The 22,758-nt window shown below is 37.0% G+C and overlaps 1 protein-coding gene across 1 annotated transcript; it reads left to right on the forward strand.

The window, feature by feature from the left end:
- The first annotated feature begins 2,593 nt into the window (after positions 1-2,593).
- Positions 2,594-20,665, forward strand: LOC755803 (sulfotransferase 1C4). The gene is made up of 7 exons (XM_030998049.1): positions 2,594-2,774; positions 5,613-5,766; positions 6,819-7,075; positions 11,825-11,942; positions 14,446-14,543; positions 15,091-15,274; positions 20,299-20,665. The coding sequence occupies exons 2-7, from the start codon at positions 5,613-5,615 to the stop codon at positions 20,406-20,408; spliced, it is 921 nt and encodes a 306-aa protein (XP_030853909.1). The 5' UTR covers positions 2,594-2,774; the 3' UTR covers positions 20,409-20,665.
- Positions 20,666-22,758: the final 2,093 nt, after the last annotated feature.

Consider the following 22,758-nt stretch of genomic DNA (forward strand, 5'->3'; position numbering starts at 1 on the left):
GTAAGAATTCAGAATAGCGTTTTCTTGCCGAGCTAAAAGATATTTGTTTCCAATTTTTAGATTGATACAAAGGTATGTCTGCCAAAATGGCGAAATAAATCAATTATCAAAATAAATAAAAATCTTAACAGACCAAGTACTGCATCATACATTTCATCGAAGGAAACTTCAAAAAAATAAATGCAGGTATATGCAGAAAGATGAGATGTATTCCTGCCTTTTGATGTGCAATATTCTTTACGAAAGTGTACAAGAAATACATAAATAAAGAAATATTTAGCATGATGTAATGTCTTTTTGCATGACATGGGCGCAGCCGTTTTCTTGATAATGGGGCGCTTTAGTAACGAGACGGAAGGCAAAGAGGACGGGAGAATTCACTCAACCGAGATCAAATAATGTATGCAGATCGGATTCTGTCTATTAAAATACTACTATTCTTAGCAGGTGAATGAAATAATTTGTATTGAGGCACTTCACAAAGACTTATACATTAAATTTGGTTACATTACGAAAATGACGGAAGGCAAAGACGAGGGTAACTGAGCAAAATAATCAATCTGCGCAAGTGCGAACCAGAATTATCTCCGTCTTGTTGATTTTCACGACCTGTCTCAGCCATAATAGCGATCGTTCCCTAAACTCGACGGAAGAGTTGGATCGCCGTACAATATACCATTATCGTAATGTAACCAAATTAAATGCATAAGTCTCTGTGAAGTGCCTCAAGACAAATTATTTCATTCACCTGATAAGAATAATAGTATTTCAATAGACAGAATCCGAACTGCATACATTATTTGATCTCGGTTGAGTGAATTCTCCCGTCTTCTTTGCCTTCCGTCTCGTTACTAAAGCGCCCTACTGTGACGTAGCAGTTGAACTTGTGCATGTATAATGCACCAAGATTTATATAGTTGAAAATACTTTTTAATTCAACAACAAAACTTTACTTTTCAATTAGGGAAAATCATACCAAGTAAAAATTGTATTTGGTGAAAAATATATAACAGAGGAGCAACTGTAACTAGTTTATTAAATTACACTAAATAGCAGTTGACAAATTTATTACATTTATGCGAAACCTTCATTCCAGAAGAGCACCAAATTATTTATGTAAATTTGCGTTCTGACAATTGTAGTACAAAAGATAATAGCAGGTGAATGAAATACACCATCACCACACACACCTGAGAATGAAACATCCATACGAAATCGGGTCGTGGAGCAGTTAGTGATGAAGACTATACAGATATACACAGGCGCGTACGCAGCGGGGAGGGGGGCGGTTATGGGTTGAACCCCCCTCAAAATATCGGTAGGCCAAATTTTGAAATTACCAGCCCCAACAACAACAACAAAAATGGGCTCTTACCCCCCCCCCCCCCCGCTTATTCAGCTTCATCGGCTGGCTGAGGCATTGCGAAATTTATGGCGCGATTTAAAAATGTTAACCCCCCCCCCCCGCCCCTTGAGCAAATCCTGCGTACGCCACTAGACATACAGTACATGACATTGCTATTAAATCAGAGGTCAGGATTTTACCGCAATTGAGTGCCATACTCAATCGTAAAATAATGTCACTATTTTAAGTACCCTCTGATTGAATAAACCCTTACCATAATCTCATGATAAAAAAAAACAGATATCCTGAAATAAAAATGTTGGAGTGTATTTTCAAAGTGCATTCGTCAGTCATTTGCAATTCGCCTCATTGGTACCTCACACGTTTGGTATACACAATCCGGCCCATTTAGGATTAAGAAAGTGGTCCCATATCATGTAGTCTGAAACAGGTATACTTTTTAGAACAACTGGACATTTCACCATATTCTAGCTGTACAAAATTCGCGACCTGCCTTTTCGTGACTGAAATCCAGCCCTAACCCCCTCCCCTCGTCAAAGTTGCTCTATAAAAATCCCAATCAGAATACCGTTGATAATTTAATAAATAATAATAATAATAAAAACGTTACTTATAAAGCGCTTACCACCGAAGTCTCTAAGCGCTATACACACAAAATAGACTGATATACAATTACATCTTATACAAAACTAAAAATGCAAATAGACATACAAATTACAATACATATGGAATACACGTCAAAGTGAACAGAGTAATTAATCATCAAACGCAATTTTGAATAAATGTGTCTTGAGACTAGTTTTGAATAGGTTAACAGTTTGACAGTTTTTTACATTTAAAGGTAATCTGTTCCAAAGTTCAGCAGAAGCTTTGCGAAAGGAGCGATTACCATAAGAAAGAGTTGACACAGAAGTAGATACGAGGTTTAATTGTGAAGATGACCGTAAACTGCGGGAGGGTTTGTATTCCTCGATTAATTCTTGCAGATAAATTGGTGCCGTTTCATGAATGCATTTATTTTATTTCATTTATTTATTTAACACCTTTACCAAAGTCTAGGATTGGTCGTATGCATGACTTTCCAAAAGTCCCGGGTCAATACTTTTATTTGCACAATCCAAAGCAAATATAGCTGGCACTTTAGCCCATAATAGATGTTGGTCGGAACATTTGCCTGCCGAATACGTAATAGTTATTTTCACACCGAACATCAATTTTCTACACGAACGCGGCGCACTTCTGTTCTTTTGAGGTAATTTCTTCCCGCACTGTAGCACTTTAGCTCAAACGAATACATGTTGGTTTGAAGATTAGCATACTGTTTATGTGATAGTCATTTTGAAATTTCAATTCTCCAGCCGACGCGGCTCACTTCTGCACTTTCTAGATCCTTTCTTCTCTGCAAAAGGTAAGCGTGATTGATGGCATTTAATTTTTTAATATAAGCAACAATTTTAGTCGAAGTATGTAGGAGTCTGCTTATATTGTTCGATTCATCTGACAATCATTTTATGTTTTAGTAGAGTCATTTGCAAGGTTTAATACCACCCATACAATATACATTAACTTGAAGTTCAAACAAGCCGAATTAATCACAGCTTAATATCCGTTGATTAAAAGGGCCAGAGATGGTGCTTATACTAACATTTTTCATATTTCGACGATTGATTGATTGGTTGCTTTGATTCAGATTCAACATTTTACAAAACATTAACATTTTCTTAAAGTATTATAGAAATGAATAATCCTGAATCATAGTAACTTTAAGCATGAAAGAATGTGCTGTAAATCATGAAATGAAGAGCTTGGTTCCAAAAGATACTATATCCATTCAAGTCATGCACTGTAACTTGCATACAGCATACAGTACTACATCCACAAAAATTAAAATGACATGAATTCATGAAAATTATTTGTGAAGACTTAGATATGTTTAAAGAGTGGTTTTATACTTGCATAATACAATAGTATAGTAATAGGCAAAGTATCATTCCAAACTGTCATTGCCAACTATGATATATAAAAAATTGTGTGTTTCTCAGAACTTGGATTTCTGGATGTAGTTCTTTTTGGAGCTCTTCAAATACGGAAATTGCGTGAAGTTTCATTGAATTAAACTAGGAACAAAATAGAATACACATACACTAGACTAGCACAAAGATGAATACAACAAAAATATGTTACGGCTAAATGTAGTAGAGAGAGAAATAGAAGGGGGAGAGAGAGTAAATGGATAGACAGGTAGAAAGATGAAGAGCAGGTTAGATGGATAGAGAGAAAGAGAGAGAGAGAGAGAGAGAGAGAGATAAAGAGAGGGAGGAGGACAGAGAGGCGGAGTAGGTAGAGGGATCCCTCACAACAATTCTCAGAATAGGAGGGGGATTAAGAATGGACGATAAAAATCGTCAGAAAAATTGTCATCATTCTGGAAATTTGTAACTGCATTGTGTCCAGAATACCTGATGCAACCAGTAGTCTTGCTAGTTAGACATTCAATTACATTGTTTGCAAATAATCACTTCAAGTAGGCCTTCAAGTAATTGCTTACTGTTAAAACAATAGCGACGTCAGTTTGGTGCAAAAACGATTCCAGGAGGAAAAAGGCGGGTTTCGTAAAGTGTATTCAAATGTCACGCGAGTAGGGGAGGCCTTTCCTGACATCCTTCAAGTTTCTCATCATGTTCAGGTAAAAATATATATAAGTTAAATACTCACATTATCTTTTTAACTCGGAATGGTTTCCGATAGGTCTTGGGAGCGATTTCTGCTCAATTTATTCTACTCCTGTACAAAATTTGTTTTTTCTCTATAATACGAGAATTAACATTTCACATCAATCAGTTGCTAGTGCTTCCTAGTAAAAACTTTTGCTTGCAAGCAACTGGTCATGTTTATGCATACGGATTCAAGCAAAAGGCTAGAACAAGAAATTGCTACTTTTTATGCATAGCCCATCAAGACTGGCATCTTGATGAAAGTTCGTTCGGGGCATGCTGGGGACCCTTGAACTTGGTTTATTTATCATGATGTTTTGTCATAGAAGACATGCCATTATTTACATAGATCAATTGAATGCAATCATGGCACTAATCTGATATGGACCACTACAAATACATGTCTAATCTTTTACTGAGACAAAAAGATAACAATAAATTTCCAGTTGACCTCAACTTCTTCACATGGCTGTTATAATCACTCAGACGATTATGATTTGATTGCCAGAGAACTTAAATAATTATGGTACAGTTTATTTATTTATTTATTTATTTATTTATTTATTTATTTATTTATTTACTTATTTATTTATTGTGGTATAAAAAACATTGTACATGACAGCCTTTCGGCTGAATAGAGTGCAATTTACATAAGTAATAACACAAGGATACTGCACAAAATACAATAGTATTACAAAGTCATTAAAAATAGTACATTCATAACAAACAATTATAGATACACCTTAGATCAAAGAATATTGATGGTGGGATAACGGAAGTGGGTAATGGATGTGGAAAAATAAGTGTTTTATGATATGACTTGAGAAAATTCATAGGAATAATGTAATAGTTGAATAAATTATGATCAGTGCAAAGAAAAATTATCTGTTTTGCATCCTTCAAAGGAGGCCTATAATGTCATGTGAGCAAGGTACATGTATATGAAGAACAAAATGGACATATAACTCACCTAAGACGAATGGAGAAATTATAGTTTCACTTCCTATTATTGGCTAATAGAGAATATGGTTCGTAATGCAATATTGAAATTAGTATAATCCGTATAAACAAAACATGTACCTTCAGTAAACAATATCATTTTTCATTCAAGCACATCTATAAGATAACAATTTGATTTACGTAAATGCTTAGCATGAGAGGACACTTTTTTTTTTTTTTTTTTGGTCTCGAAATTTGAAAATTTGACATTTTTCTTTGTTGGGGGGGGGGGGGGAGTAAGGTCACCTTTTTTAGGTTAGCTATGGGCATAATTTTTTTATTTTTTTTACTAATTAAAAAAAAAAAAAAAATCCAAAGGGGGGGGGGGGGGATTTTAGGGGGGTTTACACACATAAAAAACCAAAGGGGGAGGTTCAACCCCCTAACCCCCCCCCCCCCCCTGCGTACGCGCCTGCTGGTTTAAACACTGTATTATTATTATTATTATTATTATTATTATTATTATTATTATTATTATTATTATTATTATTATTATTATTATTATTATTATTATTATTACATCAATTCTGTAGATGGCTAGGAACGACAACGGTCCGGATATTAGATCTGAGCACGAGTACAAAGGTATTAAATATCCCAACGTCGTCCTGGATTCCAGTATCGACCGGATGAAAACATTTCAAGTGCGAGAAGATGACGTCTGGATTGTGACATATCCTAAATCAGGTGATGGTTGGGAGGTATAATTGACTATTGAAAATAAAGACAGGGGGGGGGGCTCGGAATATGCAATTGAGTTAACTTTCTCTTTATAAGTGAACATGCCTTCCCATACTTAATTCTCTTCTCAGTTTTTCTTCAATTTACTTTTTTTTCTTTCCTATCAACGTTCTGTTATACAATATGCAATTTTCATGATAATATCTATTAATGTTCTCTCAGTAAGTGTGTTAGATTATTATCGGCGTTCCTAACTCAAACTATGCTTTTCGGGTTTTCGCCTTCTTCTGTTATCTGAATTATTTACTGTATACTCTATGTTCAAATCATTGTCACATATATAATTTATATATACATCGTGTTTCATATTGTACTGTTGAGAGGGAAATAAATGTTAATGAATACAAATACAAAGCCTCTAGCAAACGAGGCGTATTGTCACTAACGTATGACTGCGCCAGCGGATGGCGCAGTGTCTGACGCGCCTTCAGAGTACTTTCCTACACCAAAATCAAATCAAACACTGCACACATTGCGTTGAATAACTGGTTTCTTCAAGTTTAACTCAAGTTTCTTCAGTGGCTCGAGTCCTCACCATCTTCATCATCTAGTCTGGGCCTATAGCTTTGGATGTGTTGATGCTGAGTGGTAGTTTCTTTACATCTTCGAGGTTGACGTTAACAGAAGCATTTCTGGATACGGGCTACGTGGTAGGTCAGGAAAGGACAAAGAATCCTTTTCCTCATGTAAAAAGGACTTCCACCTTTTCTAGACCCTCAGAGATGAGGTGCTATCCACTTTTATTGTTTAGATGCCGACATTATCTGTCCGCCTGGATTTGATTTATTGCCAAAAGGGCCTTCGGCTTATCTCCTAATATCAAAGACAGATGGTGTCTAATAACATCTCATAACGTTACCAATGAATATCATCGCTTTATCATCAAAATGCAAATGTATTAAATATCGTTCTTTCGATTCAATTTATTGGCCGAAACACACAAAATAATAAAATGTTGTCGGACCGATATGGCAATCATGTTCTTCTCCCAATTACAGGAACCCACTGGATGATGGAGATCGTTGGTCTTATCCTAAGCGGCGGGGATCCAGATCAAATCAATCGATCCCTCTACTCATCCACCGCAGAAATGATATGTATGGATCAAGATTTTCCTACTTCTAAGGAGAAGGAAAAGTTACATCCTCTAGACTTGTCCCCATTCTTGGATGTCATCGAAAAAGCGCCCTCACCCCGGGTTATTTTGAGTCACCTGAACTTTGACCTTCTGCCTCAAGACCTACTGAAGTCCAAGGTTCGTTCTGTTTTGAGACTTGTTCTTTTTATTTGTACGGCTGCTCTGAATCTGGTCCGCACAGTGGTTTAAGCAGGCCTTGGAATTCTGAGTGATAGGGGGGGGGCAAATTCAAAGTTTTGTTTTGCATGTTTTATATTGTTCAACAGATGAACAGGACTGCCTGCACCAAAGACTTGTTACTCTGATCAGGGATAGTTGAGTTCTTGTTTCAGACCGCAAATGCCTTCAAAGTGCATGGTTATTGCTCATATTCTTATTTATGACATTTCTAGTTTTCATTCATTTCATTCATTTTTATTTTTTCATTTCCAACAAAATACAATACATAATAACGAATACAATGTAAAATGTATATAAAACATAGTTACATTGGTAATGAACAAATCTTGATAATAATTTATACATTTTAGGAAGACAAAAAAATGAATTTTAAAATTTAATTGCATTTATATTTTGGGAAAATGGAGAGGTCCACTGAAAAGCAAAGCTTGTAAATTGTGGACCCCTCAGATGATAATAAGTGTGAACAAAATGTTGAATACATAATCAATAATAATAATAATAATAAAAACGTTACTTATAAAGCGCTTACCACCGAAGTCTCTAAGCGCTATACACACAAAATAGACTGATATACAATTACATCTTATACAAAACTAAAAATGCAAATAAACCTACAAATAACAATACATATGGAATACACATCAAAGTGAACAGAGATAATTAATCATCGAACGCAATTTTGAATAAATGTGTCTTGAGACTAGTTTTGAATAGGTTAACGGTTTGACAGTTTTTTACATTTAAAGGTAATTTGTTCTAAAGTTCAGCAGAAGCTTTGCGAAAGGAGCGATTACCATAAGAGAGAGTTGACACAGAAGTAGATACGAGGTTTAATTGTGAAGATGACCGTAAATTGCGTGAGGGTTTGTATTCCTCGATTAATTCTTGCAGATAAATTGGTGCCAATTCATGAATGCATTTATAAGTTAAAACTAAGATTTTGTACATGATGCGGTACGTCACCGGCAACCAATGCAATTCGCGAAGTACTGGGGTGATGTGTTCACAAGAACGTGTGCGTGTTACAAGCCTGGCAGCAGAGTTTTGGATTCTCTGGAGTTTTGCAATGTGCGACTCCGGAAGGCCATAAAGAAGGCTGTTGCATTGATCAAGACGGCATGTAATAAATGCATGTATAAGCGTTTCGGTAGATTTTTTATCAAGAAAATTTCTAATACCACCTATCTTGTACAAGGCATATGAAGCTGAGCGACAAATATTTTTTATATAATCATCCATCCTAAGATCATTTTCAAAGATGACACCAAGGTTAATGAAAGAAGAATAGTGGCCAACAGAGAACATTTATTAAAACACGCAATGACTGTAAACAAGAAGACGTAACAAATTACATGACAAAGAAAGAACAGAAAAAAGAAGAAGAAAAAAGGGGGGGAAGGGGGAAAATGCGGGCTTAGTGCGTTTGGAGGGAAGGAGAGTGAGAGAAAAGGAAAGTTGTAGAGATTGAGCACGAAATAGGGAGCGCACAAAATCCTTGAGATAGCTGAAACAAAAAGAGCAAGAACGTGATGGCAAGTAGTTTTTTGTTTTGGATGGGCTGAAGAAAAGAGGGAAAGAAAAGAAAATTGGGAAGGAGATGTTCTATCACAATAATTTTCTAAATATTATAAGATTGTAATAAGGAAAATTTTAACTTTTTTTTAAAAGCAATTAGTGAAGGGGAAGTTTTCAAATCGTTATGCAAAGTATTCCAAAATTTAGGGCCTTCAAAAATGAACGTGTTCTGTGCAGAACATGTTCTCAAAAGAGGTAAGTGAAACTCATCGGATTGTCGAGTGGGATATCTATGAACAGCATGGTTTTTAAGAAACATATCATTAAACACAGAGGGCAGTATACCTTTATTGTAATTAAACATAAATTGACCGAGCTGAAATAAGTACAAAATAATCCTTAATTTTTAAGATGTTATTTTCAAAAAACAGAGGATCCGTATGAGAGCGTATGGGGGCATTACAGATAATACGAATAACTCTCTTTTGCAGCAATAGAACTCTTTCCAACAATGTATGATGTGTATTGCTCCAAACTAGAAGACCGTAATTAAAATATGGCAAGATCAATGAAGAATACAGCATAAATAATGATGATTGTGGTAAGTACAATTTTAGTCTATTAATAACACCAATATTGCGCGAAATGATTTTACAAATATTATCAATGTGTGGTTTCCAAGAAAGTTTATCATCGACTGTTATACCCAAGAATTTGGTGAGAGGGACATGTTTCAAAGGGGTATTGTCAAAAATAATGTCAGAGGGTAATGAATCCAAAGAGTTACTAAATAGCATGTAGTTTGTTTTCTGGAGCTTAAGTGACAATTTATTCGCTTGTATCCATTGCAATATATTTAATAACTCGGCATTGATTTTATCAACCAGGACGTTTGGATTTTTGTGTGAAAAAAATAAATTAGTATCATCTGCAAATAAAATAAACGACAGGGAGTTAGACGATTTACAAAAGTCATTTATATAAAGAATAAAGAGTAGCGGGCCTACCAGACTACTTTGTGGGATACCACAACTAATATTGCATAATTCAGATGCATGATCGTTTAAGTGTACATATTGCTTTCTGTTAGAGAGGTAACTCCTGAACCACTCCAAGGCCTTTCCACGTACACCATAGTGAGATAGTTTGTAAAGTAAAATTTCGTGATTGATCGTGTCGAAGGCCTTGGAGAAGTCCAGGAATATACTTACAGTGTGTGACGATGTATCAATTGCGTGGGCAACCTTCTCACCAAAAGACATCAAAGCATGAACGGTGCTGTGCTTTTCTCTAAAACCAAATTGGAAGTTTGAAAATACATCATATTTTTTCAAAAAGGACATCATCCGGATTTAGATTATTCTTTCCAAAACTTTAGAAAATGAAGATAATAAAGAAATCGGGCGGTACTTACCCACATCCAATTTATCACCCTTTTTAAATAACGGAATTATTTTGGCTATTTTCATAGAATTAGGAAATTTACCATGTAAAAGTGATATATTAAAGATGTGAACAAATGGATTTGCAATAAAGGGAATAATGGATTTTAGTATGACATTATTGATTCCATCATACCCTGAATTTTTCTTATCTTTCAGAATAGAAACAATTTTCATAATTTCTTGCCTATTAGTTGGAACAAAGAAAATAGAATTTGGATTGTGAGGGCCTAAAAACTCCACAAAATTTGTGTTTGAAGGCGGAATGTTTTTAGCGAGATTATCACCTATTAAAGAACAATAAGTATTACAAATATTAACTTTATTTTTTGGGTCTTCAACAATCTCATTATCAAATTTGATCTTATTTACCTCAGATTTATTATTAACTTGGTTCATTGCTTGTTTGATTACCTTCCAAGTGTTTTGCATATCATTTTTAAAAAAGTTTCAAACGATTTACAAAGTAATTTCTCTTTTCTAATCGAATAATCCGAGTCAAAATGTTTTTATATGATGTATATTTTCTCCTTGATTGCTCAGTGCCTTTTATTTTATATTTATAATAAAGGTTATTCTTCCGATTTATTGATCGCAATATAGACTTAGAAATCCAAGGGAGTTTGGGCGTTTTCTTATAACCATGTTTGACTTTTTGTTTCGGCATGTTAGTATCTAATTAGTGTTTAATATACTAGAGAACATTTCATAAGAATTATTAATTTCATTTTCGGAATAAACACTATACCAATCAGTATTTTCGAGATTAGCGCCAAGGCGAGCTAAATTCTCTACAGTTATTTTACGTCTACTTGGGTAAGGACCATTGTTGTTAAATGGCTTTGAAACCGTGTAGTGAGTCACAACACAATGGGGTAATGGTCAGATATGTCTGAAAGAATAATGTAAGAATCAAAATGTGGAGTAACATTAGAAAAAATATTATTAATTAAAGTAGCAGATGTATTTGCAACACGAGTTGGCTTGGAAATAAGTGGTAGTGCCCTTTTATAGGACCTAAAATTGCTATGAAGGTAATTTTAGACCCCAAAATGTGTGAAATTTAGCCAATACAATCCTACCAATTCAGCTCTACATGTAAAAAATACGGTGACCATTAATTAATTAATTAATTAATTAATAACAACAAACCATGGGCCGGCTGGTTGTGCGTATTAAAACCAGCACGAAAGAGCCAACAAAAAGCCAACACCGGCATTGGCTGGAATAATTTCGTTTTTTTCAACGGCCGGTTCAAATTATCTAATATTTATGGTGGTACACAAATATTTAAAATGGTTATATTTATGAATATTTCAACCGTCTCTGAACCGATTTCGATCAAATAAAGATGATTTTGTCATTTAAATTGTATGTTCTTTTAAATTTGACCCACAGTTTTTCATTATCTCACACAAAAATAATTTTATGTAGCGCCCTCTGCAACAGAACTCAACTATCACTTTAAAGTTTAAAGAGTCATGTTGCTTTTGCCAACTAGTCGCTTGTGGAAAATTCAAGCTTTAACTGCAAAATACCCTCTCATATATCAATGCAATGTTTGTATAAGATTAAGCTTGAGCTAGGTTCAGATTTAGGCCCAAGAGCCAAGCATCCCGGGAGCTATGTAAATAAATTCTTATAAATGCACTACTATCCTGTCCATTTCCATTCCCTCTCATGTTAAATGATTATCATCTTTTATCTGAAATTATCATATTTGTAGGTTGTGTACGTTGCCCGCAATCCCAAGGATATCATTGTGTCGTGGTTCAACTTTGTAGGAAAGAACCCCGCTCTACCTCTAACGATGGACAAGGCGATCAAGGACTTGGTGTCTGGTGGTAATCAATTGCTCTTTAATGTCCTTCGTACATGAGGCGCTGACGTGGCCTGACATCAGCTAATGAAACGTTTTTGACGCACCATGATATCGTACAAGAAATTAATACGAATGAGAAAAGTGAACATTGCTTTAAATTAATAGCTTGTGTTGAAAGCATAATATCCCATTCACAAAAGGGTATCATTTGGACGATGTGTTTTTTTCCCGACGCTTATCATACCCACGAAGGGGTTCTAGGACAACTACTCCCTGGGCAATCACCCCCCGGAAAACTACCCCAAAGGACGATTACCCCCTGGAATATTACCCCTCGAGATCACCTCCCGAGGACAACTACTGTACCCCCCAAGGACAATTACCCCCCGGAAAATTACCCCCCGGAAAACTACCCACCGAGGACAATTACTCCCCTAGGACAATTACCCTCGAGGACAATTACCCCTAGGGCAATCACCCCCCGGAAAATTACCCCCGGAAAACTACCCCCGGAAAACTACCCCCTGGAACATTACCCCCCCCCCCCCCGGAGAATCACCCCCGAGGACAACTACCCCCAAGGACAATTACCCCCCGGAAAATCACCCCCGGAAAACTACCCACCCAGGACAATTACCCCCCCCCCCCCTAGGACAATTAGCCCCCCCCCCCGAGGACAATTACCCCCTAGGACAATTACCCCCGAAAACAATTACCCCCCCCCCCCGATGATAATTCCCCCCGATGACAATCAGGATTCAATAGCGAAAGACGATCTGACACATTGAGAGATGGCTACGAGTCCATAAGATCCTCTGCATGAACCCAAATTCGTTCAAATACTATAGCACGTTGTCTTCCTCATTACTACACATTTCCCTTGTATTTATGCGACACCAGTGCGGTTGCTGATTTCCACGAAGGATGTAAGGGTTAGGTAATTGTCCAGCGCTTTTCAAAATACATAGAAATACATTACTCTTGAGCAGCGTTATTTTAACTTTTTGTTAGTCACAAAAAGTTTCTCCCAAATCCCAAAGTCTGTACAGACTATTAATTTTGCATGACTCTGGAACTCGTTAAGTGCTATGCACACATGTATTGGCACATTTAAGAATAAAAAGGAGAATACATTTCCAAACTAGTAAAAAGACCTACTAAAAAAATAATTTGTAATCCACACACTAGAAACGATCTAAAGTACTGTATGCGGGCACCTTGCCGCCGAATGTACATATATAAAAAGTGATATATTCGGTCATGACCTTGCTACACGAATACGAGGATATTCGGGTCTCTCGTTGCCCTTATTTGCCTTGCTGACAATATATTGTCAGCGAGCGAGGAAGGAAGACACTTTAGTTTCTTCAAAATTTTATTTTCTCATGTCATTACATATTTTAACCGTGTCTGATATTTGATTTTTTTAAAACAAAATCAACGTTTTTCAAATCATTCTCTTGCGCACCCCGGTTGAAAAATGCTGTGCTGGAGTTACAAAATCAAATGAGATGAATTACCAGAGAGCGGATATTTATTTTATTTTTGACACGGCACCGTACATAAAACTTGAAGGCAATTTCTATTTCAAAGTATACAATGTCACTTTCACATTGTGCGTCAAAGACCGGGCCTATCGAGGAAACAGTCCTATGGTCAACAACATGACACCTTATGTGCAATGTGCATTTCAACTCATAAAATGGAAGGGCGTCGGCAAAGAAATATTAGTTTGTTAGGTGGAGGATTCCCCTAACATCATACTCATAAATATAATGAATAAAAACATGTAAGTTTGACAAAATATGTTTCTAGTGAAAGTACAAGTTTCTTACAAAGGAAAAAAGCAGGAGACCACATGTCGTAAGCGTAAATGCTTGATGATGACCGTGGCCTCGGCCGAGTTGGTCGAATAAAAGAACAGCCCATGCAAGGGACGCGATTAAAAATTCCTTTATCATTTGTATTATAAATTGGTGTGTTGTATTCAATGTTAAATAAGATATCAGTGAAGTGATTAAAAGTGAGCATGGCTGAATTAATTTTGAGTGAAAATAACAAAATATATTTAGTGCAATATTTCGTGTTGAGAAATGCATTTGTGCATATCGCAAAACTTTAGTTTGGTGGAACAAAAAGAGACTAATACCGTGATATTAATTGTGTTGCATACCAATTTCAAAAGACTTTTTAACCCTTTTTTGCGTAACACTATTTTTTGCGCTAACTGGTGACATTTTTATTTAAATGTAAATCACTATTAAGACTTCGTGACGCGTTATAATTGTTTCCTTAGGATCCATCTACCGATTCCCAGAACTACATCATATAAGCCCATCAGCAAGTGTGATGTTTATATTAATACTAAACTGGTAGACAATGAATGGAAAAATGTAACTTTCTCAACCAATTGGTGTCCTTCTACGATGTAATCCATGACACTAGATAATGAATTAACCGCATCAACTGAATAAAAACGTTTGTTCATTTGTCGTTTTGTTTGCTTGTTTATATTAATCTACTAGAAATGCACTGGGGTCCTTGGCCAGAACATGTACGCCGATTCTGGGAGCAAAGAGACCATGAGAATGTAACCTTTGTTTTCTACGAGGATCTGAAAAAGGTATGGTTCATTCAAAATCTTAAGACCTATTGACAATTTAAGAAAAAAGCAGTAGTTTTTATAATCACAACAAAAGTCACTTTTGTTTATAGGTCGTATGAGATATGAGATTCTGTCTCTAACCATCTCTCTCTCTCTCTCTCTCTACTCGATTCCCATGTAAATTTCCCATCGTAAAAACTATTGAAGTTTCATCTTAAGTATTACATATAGAGGAAATGCAGTACGTCTATTCGGTCTTGTAGTTAAGTTTTGTCCGAGAACATTCGTTTTTCAAGGAAGTGGTTAAGTGCTTTGATTATATCAATTGGAAGATATATCAAATAAATTGACCACTATACCACAGTTCTCCTCTTCAGATCAGAGACATATAGGATCAGGGAGCACAATCTTTGTCAATAACTATTTTGTCCAAGCTGTTTATCCATACGATCGGTGTTACATGGCGTATGCCTAAACACAATACAAACTTATGAATATACTAGAACTAGCTTAGTAATGATTAAAAGCTAAGTTTCATTATGCAGGACTTTTGTTTTCTTCTTAGGAACCGGCAAAGTACATTCAGAAAATTGCAAGTGGTATTGGTCGCCCTCTATCGGAGGAAGTTCTACGTAGCGTTGTTAAATTCAGCCACATTGACGCACAGAAAGAAACATTCAAGAAATTGGCGGACAGCGGGAAAGGCAAGCTAGTGAAAGCATCTGGCGAGTTCTCCTTTATTAACAAAGGTAAAAATATTGTTTTAGGCCTAATGTAGAAATTATGGTTATCTCCGTTTTTAGTACATTCCATAATTTATTATTCGATAACGCACGCACACATACGCACACAAATCAGTGTTACTAGGAAAGCGCTTTGGGTAGTATCAGTGCACAACACGCGTATACGGGGCGTCTGAACAATCCTTAGCAAGCTCTAAAGTATTTGTATTTTGTATCCATATTTTTATTTATTTGGACTTTCAGTAAAAGCCAAACATTTCTGGAGATGCAGCAAAAGGTTTGAAAAAAAAACCTTACAAGGCTGCATCCCCGACTGGAAATAATAACATTGAACCCGTAAACAAATATAACCAGAAACCTGATGAAAAAACGAGATTAGAAACAAAGAAATACTTCTATTAAAATACTTAAGAAAGTAATATATGAAATAGGAATAAAACACAAATACATTTTTATAGCATGTAAACTTTTAACTGTTAAGAACAAAATTCTGTTTAAATTAATATAAATGTGCTGAGTATTTAATTGCACGAAGGTGTCAATATTAGATGGTAATTTTTTTTCAGACAGATGATGAGTAAATGAAGGGATAGCTGATTACATGAATACAATATGCGAGAAAACATAATAGTATTACTTTTAAAAAGGCATTATGTAATTACTTATATCAATATATTAAAATTTATGAAGACGGATCTGTTAATGAGGTTTTGAAAGTTTGAAAGATTTAGTAACTTCAATTCTTGATTATAAAAAGGGGGTTAAGAAGGAACATTTACATATGTAATCCCTGTAGTACCTCTTTTATAGAGACAAAGTCACAGTAAAAATACAGTTTAAAAATATGTGGAGCAACCCTCAGGGCATGTTATGCAATGTTCATAGATCTTCTAAGAATGGATATATCATAAGCAATCTTTAGTGTTTGTTACGTATATTTTTTCCTTCTTGTAATTCAAAAGTGTTTTGATTACATGTTCAAGACATTTCACAAATGTTTTATCAATCTAAAACTGTGTCAGTGGTGATTATACCAGGAATTTATGAGGTAGAATGAGTTCAATAGCACAATTACACTTATGCCATTCTACATGCTAGATTTGTAATATTTAAAAAAGGATACATATTTACAAAGATGTCAGAATTCGACTTAAATATCTGTACAATTCAGAGTTTAGGGGATACTACTTACAAATTACTCGCAAAAATTTCATTCAGGATGGTTAAATGCTTAAGATCTTGCCATTCAAAATCCCGTTACATTTCTATTTTAGGGTTCTAGGACAATTACCCCCTGGGCAATCACCCCCCGGAAAGTTACCCCCCGGAAAACTACCCCCCAAGGACAATTACCCCCCGGAGAATTACCCCCCGGAGAATTACCCCCCGAGGACAATAACCCCCTAAGGACAATTACCCCCCGGAAAATTACCCCCCGGAGAATTACCCCCCGAGGACAATTACCCCCCAAGGACAATTACCCCCCGGATAATTACCCCCCGAGGACAATTACCCCCAAGGATAATTACCCCCCGGAAAACTACCCCCGGAAAATTACCCCCCGAGGACAATTACCCCCCCCCCCCCGGGGACAATCAGGATTCAATAGGAAAAGACGATCTGTCACGTTGAGAGATGCTGTGAAGGCTACGAGCCTATAAAATCCCGTGCATGAACCCACATTCGTTCAAATACTTGCGCGTGATCTTCCTCATTACTACACATTTTTCTTTAACTATAATCTATGCAACAACACTGTGGTTGCTGTTTTCTACGAAGGATTTCTCTTGTGCAGCGTTATTTCAACTTTTTGTTCGACACGAATCTTAAATTCTTCACAAACTATTTATTTTGCATCACTCTGGCACTCGTCAAGTGCTATGTACACACGTATGGGCACATTTGTTTCTTGATTTAGTGAACGAGCAAGAAAAACAAGGACAAGACATTTTCAAAATGGTAAAACATAATGTTGTAATCAACACACTAGCACAGATTTAAGGTATGCGGGCGCCTCACCGCCGAATGTACACGAATATAAAGTGAAATATTCGGTCATGACCTTGAAACACGAATATGAGGATATTCGGGCCTCTCGTTGCCTTGATTCATCATGTTTATAATTGTGATGAGTGTGGTAACAATGTGATGTCGAAATAAAAGATATATATTCGCAAAATATTGTCAGTGAGCAAGGAAGAAAGACATTTTATTATTTGTTTACATTTTATTTTCTCATGAAAATAAATACTCTACCCGTTTCTGATATTTGTTTTTCACAAAATCAACGTTTGCCAAAAAAAATTGTCATGTAACTAACATTCTCTTGCGGCACCCCAGTTGAAAAAAACGCTGCTCTGGAATTACAAAATCATTGAGATGAATGTACCCACGTGCGGATACTTATTTTCTTTTAATATGGCACCGTACATACCATATATTTAACTTGAAGGCAATTTTTATTTCAAAATAAATTACAGTACAAGAAAACATATTTTAGTTCACCATGACAACAGAAATATATATATATATATATATATATTACATTACATTTATAAACATGAAGAGAACCTTAATTTTGGAATAGATCATGGATGAGGGCCCATTATACATACAAAGACAAATATACGATCAGCTGATTAGAAAAGTTACAGAGGATGCATAAATAATGATATCTTACATCCTAATTTCTTTGTTGGGCCATTTTTGGGGAGACTAGCTGTATTAACGCGTACTCATCTGCGCGCAATGTATTGTTAAATTTCTAAGAAATGTAAATTCCGTACTTTGATTTGATACATGCGTCTTCTGGCAATTGAATTTGATTCAATACACGTGGCATATTAAGTCAAACTTCACAAAGGTGGAATGGATACAGAGCGAGAGGGGCGGGTGAAATCTCCTCCTAGGAGGATACATGTACGTCAAGCAAAAAGATTTGGCAGATGGGTACGAGGGCTTTGAATGTGAGCTACGAATATAAATATAATTTATACACAACCCCTGTACGAAACAAATCTATTCCGTCATAAATAACTAAGAAAATGAAAGTTCATGACATTTTCTCTAAATAGCAATTTGAAGAGGAGCTCGCATTATACGTCACAGTGTTACAAATTCCCTGGGTGTGATTGTCCTCGGGCCGCGGTAATGGTGTTCGAGGGAGGGGGGGGGTAATTGTCCTCGGGGGGTAGTTGTCCTCGGGTGGTAATTGTCCTCGGGGGTAGTTTTCCTCGGGGGTAATCGTCCTCGGGGGTAATTGTCCTCGGGGGTAGTTGTCCTCGGGGGGTAATTCTCCGGGGGGTAATTTTCCGGGGGGTAATTGTCCTTGGGGGTAATTGTCCTCGGGGGGTAATTCTCCGGGGGGTAATTTTCCGGGGGGTAGTTGTCCTTGGGGGGTAATTGTCCTTGGGGGGTAATTCTCCGGGGGGTAAATTTCCAGGGGGTAATTGTCCTTGGGGGGTAGTTTTCCGGGGGGTAATTTTCCGGGGGGTGATTGCCCAGGGGGTAATTGTCCTGATACGCTATTTTAGACATCCCGTAGATATAACCTTAAATGTGGTATTAACAGGACATCTATATATATAACCCCAAATGGTACCTTAACAGGACATGAAAACTGGTATAATTATTACCCTAACCCTAACCTTAAATTCGAAAACATATAAATAACTAAACTAATGACTAATGAATAAACCTATTCATTTCTTGGGAGGCCTATAAGTTTCCTCTGCTTGCAAACGTAAGTAGGGGCAGTAATTATATTGTTCAATCGTTAACAGGACATGAAAATGTCCTGCTAAATGACCATGTCTACTTAATGACTCATTTTTAACTACATTTGTCCGTCTAATGACGCTGTTAGGTACTTCAGAGAAACAATATCAATGTAGTGTACAAAATACTTAAAGTATATACAGTATAAACCATTTTCTTCTTCTCTATGTCCAATCCAAGTTCAATGATGTGTAGAATACTGCGGTCCCACAATTGCGCTAATAGTGTGAGATTTAATTATTGGAAAGGGATTTAAGCAACAGTCCCATATACGTCCCGGACCGTCCCGGACCATCCCGGACCCCATCCGGGGTGATCCGGGATTCGGTCCGTGTTGACACCGTGTTGGCACCGGGGTGGTCCTGGATGGTCCTGGATGGTCCTGGGCGGTCCGGGAGTCGACCCCGGATGTTTTTGACGGTCAAAAACTGCCGGGGTGGTCCGGGACGGTCCGGGACAATAGTTTGATCCGGGGTGATCCGTGTAGCCACCGTGCTGGGTCCGGGGTCATCCGTAGTGGCGCCGGGGCGGTCCGTGTTGATCCGTGGCAGTCCGGGAGTGAGTTATTGACCCCGGATCACCCCGGCGCCCCTACGGATGATCCCGGACCCAGCACGGTGGCGACACGGATCACCCTGGACCATCCCGGACCCCATCCGGGATGGTCCGGTGTCATCCGTGTTGGCACCGTGTTGGCACCGGGATGGTCCGGGACGGTCCGTGGCGGCTCCGTGCTGGGTCTGGAATGATCTGTACTGCTGCCGGGGCTATGCCCGGACGGTCCGGGGCGGTCCGTAGTGGTACCGTGTTGGGTCCGGGGAGACGGTCGGCGGTTGCGATTTTTTGAACAAAACATCCCGGACCATCCCGGATCACTCCAGACCATGGTCCGGGATGGTCCGGTGTGGTCCGTGCTCGTCCGTGCTGGTCCGGCTTTATATGGGACTGGGGCTTCATGGCGCACAGTAATCATTTCAAAGATATATCGCAGACAACCGTGGTAATTTCGTATGTTTTGGTGTGTTTTGTATGTGTTTGTTTGGGTTGGTTGTTAGTTCACTAGTAGGGTTTTCTATAGCCCAATCATTCCGTTCTGGGGCCTGGGGCAGTGTGCATGAATGAAATGTATACGAACAAATGGACAATATCTATTTCAATATAGCATATACTTCAACCCTTGATAGAATTGTCAAATGAAACGATAACAAAATGTTCTTTTATATCTGTTGTTAAATACATTTGTTCAAATACAGGAATAAGTGGTCGCTGGAAAACCCACTTTACCGTGGCACAGAACGAAGCCTTTGATGAATGGTATAAAAACAAGATGGCGGACACCGATCTCCAGTTTACATTTGAGTAACCGAAACACGTACAGATCTGCTTCGTATATATACATTTATCATATCTACATTAAAGGACACCTCACAAAAAGATATAACTTCACTTATTCTGAGAGATTTGTTGTATTTTTGCCAATTGATATTATAAGATTTTTGTTTTACTAATAAAGAGATATGCCATTATCTCCCTTTTTCAAGTGAAGATGTGTAAACTAAAGATGCATTACTTTATCGTTAAAGATAAAGATAAATTCTGGTCATGTGATTGCATTGTGAAAGAAAAGGTGTGAAATAGATCAGAAAAAGTTGATCATGTAGCATGTATTGGTGTGTACTGCAAAGTTCTGGAGTCATCAAAATCATAATAAATTTGGCCCAGTCGTGGTAAAGTAACAGGCACTGTACAGAGAGATGTATATGGGACTACACAAATGGTGTCGGGGTTACTAACTTTGATTTCCTAATCTTTCTATGCTCATTACTCAGCCAGTATACATTTTCTACCAAAATTATTTGGCAAATGACATTTGTTTGTAATCTTGAACATTCAGTGTAAGTTTCGTTTGATTCTGTAAGAATTCTTTTCCTTTTTTTAAAATCAGAACTCACCTTTATCTTTAATATGAGGTGGGCTGAGCATTTTGTAGACATTTATTAATTATAAATGGAATGTTATCATACTGTATGGTAAAAGGAATGTTACCTTGTATATTAGTGTGGGATTTTTCAGAGTTATCCTAATATTCAATATCTATAGATGGTCACATATTACTCAAAGTTACATATATTTTATTTATACTTTATTATAATATTCTATATAGTTTCATTTGGACAAATTACAGCCATGAGTTACAAGTTGCTTTTTTCTGTTTTGTCTTACACAGTGTCACAATGGACGGACACTTAATATTTGGCGCAAGTGATGAAACAAATAGCTTACAGGATACCAAAACAGTGTACCAAAACGTTATGTTAGTGATAATGAATAACAAGACAGGTACACGAAGAAACTAAGTTTTAAAACCTTACTGTTGTTATCAAGATACTCCATGGAATCATTTTACATAATAATAAAAAAATAATAAAGCTTTTATAGCAAATATGTATCCGAGTCTTTGTAATAGTGACATAAGATATTCCTCTTTCAGGAAAAAAATCCATTGGAATCTAGTCAATGATTTTCAGCCAAAATATTACTAAGAAAGTATGCAGCAAATCGCGCCGAATGAGTTTGAAAATTTAATTTTCTTTTAACTTCTGAGGGGGCCCAAATCCCCCCTCAGACAAACTCTTGTACTACGTCCCTCCCACATTTGAAAAAGGATTGACGCCCCTGCTTTTGATAACATAATTTATGCCCGTAGTAGTTGTACACGAAGCGTCATTTCGACTGCATAGTTACAGGTACTATACAGGTCTTTACTGTAGTATAGGCCTATAGTACTATACAGCACTATTTGAACTGTACATTTTGCATGATATAGTGCGTGAACTCACCCTCGTATCCTTCGTTTAAGTTTACACCAGTTGATGACAGGAAAGGACGCCTCATGTGCAATGGATTTTAATGCATTGATGTTAGATAACTCAGGACATGATTCCGTTTCGACCTTATGAGTACCCTTAGAAATTTGAAATAAAATAGATTTTATTGATCTAGGGTTAAATCTTTAAAATCTCTTACCGTGAGTATTTGTTTGTATAAGTGTATGTTATAACTGTTCCACTAATAATAAACTACGTAGAAAGAAAGACTATATACAGATACAGATTTAAAGAAAAGAAAAGGGAATGTGGTTATTTGGAAGATGACATCACTCAATTTGAAGACTACCGTTTTGCCTATTTGAGCCACAAAGCTAGAGTCCAGTGTCCTCTCCGTGACTCGCGCTACGTCTCCTTGTTGGTTAGGATGTTCGTTGGTTGTGGTGAGCAGGGGCGTACACAGGGGGGGGGGGTTGGGGGTTCAAACCCCCCCTTTGGTATTTTTGGTTGTGGTGAGCAGGGGCGTACACAGGGGGGGGGGTTTGGGGGTTCAACCCCCCCCCCCCTTTGGTATTTTTATGTGTGTAAACCCCCTAAAAAAACTAAAACCCCCCCTTTGTGTTTTGTGTTTTTTGTGTGTTTTTTTTTTTTTAAATTTAAAAAAAAAAAAAAAAAAAAAATTATGCCCACGACTAACGTAAAGTGACCTTACCCCCCCCCCCCCAAGTAAAAAAATTTCAAATTTTCAAATTTCGAGACCAAAAAAAAAAAAAAAAAAGTGTCCGCTTAAAGTTACAGTCATTATAGGTTATGGCTCTTTAAAGGTACCATGACCCATTTGCGGGCCAAAATATGAAAGGTATGACCATTAGTCGTAGACTCGAC

The sequence above is a fragment of the Strongylocentrotus purpuratus genome, unplaced genomic scaffold (assembly GCF_000002235.5).
Source record: "Strongylocentrotus purpuratus isolate Spur 01 unplaced genomic scaffold, Spur_5.0 spur5_scaffold_4, whole genome shotgun sequence".
Taxonomy (NCBI): domain Eukaryota; kingdom Metazoa; phylum Echinodermata; class Echinoidea; order Camarodonta; family Strongylocentrotidae; genus Strongylocentrotus; species Strongylocentrotus purpuratus.

What these genes read in the sequence shown, in the direction of transcription:
- LOC755803 (XM_030998049.1), top strand. Translation starts at nt 5,613, where the DNA reads ATGGCTAGGAACGACAACGGTCCGGATATTAGATCTGAGCACGAGTAC. An exon ending in AAGACCTACTGAAGTCCAAG is followed by an intron (nt 7,076 to 11,824) that starts GTTCGTTCTGTT and finishes TCATATTTGTAG; the next exon opens with GTTGTGTACGTTGCCCGCAA. An exon ending in CAAGGACTTGGTGTCTGGTG is followed by an intron (nt 11,943 to 14,445) that starts GTAATCAATTGC and finishes TTAATCTACTAG; the next exon opens with AAATGCACTGGGGTCCTTGG.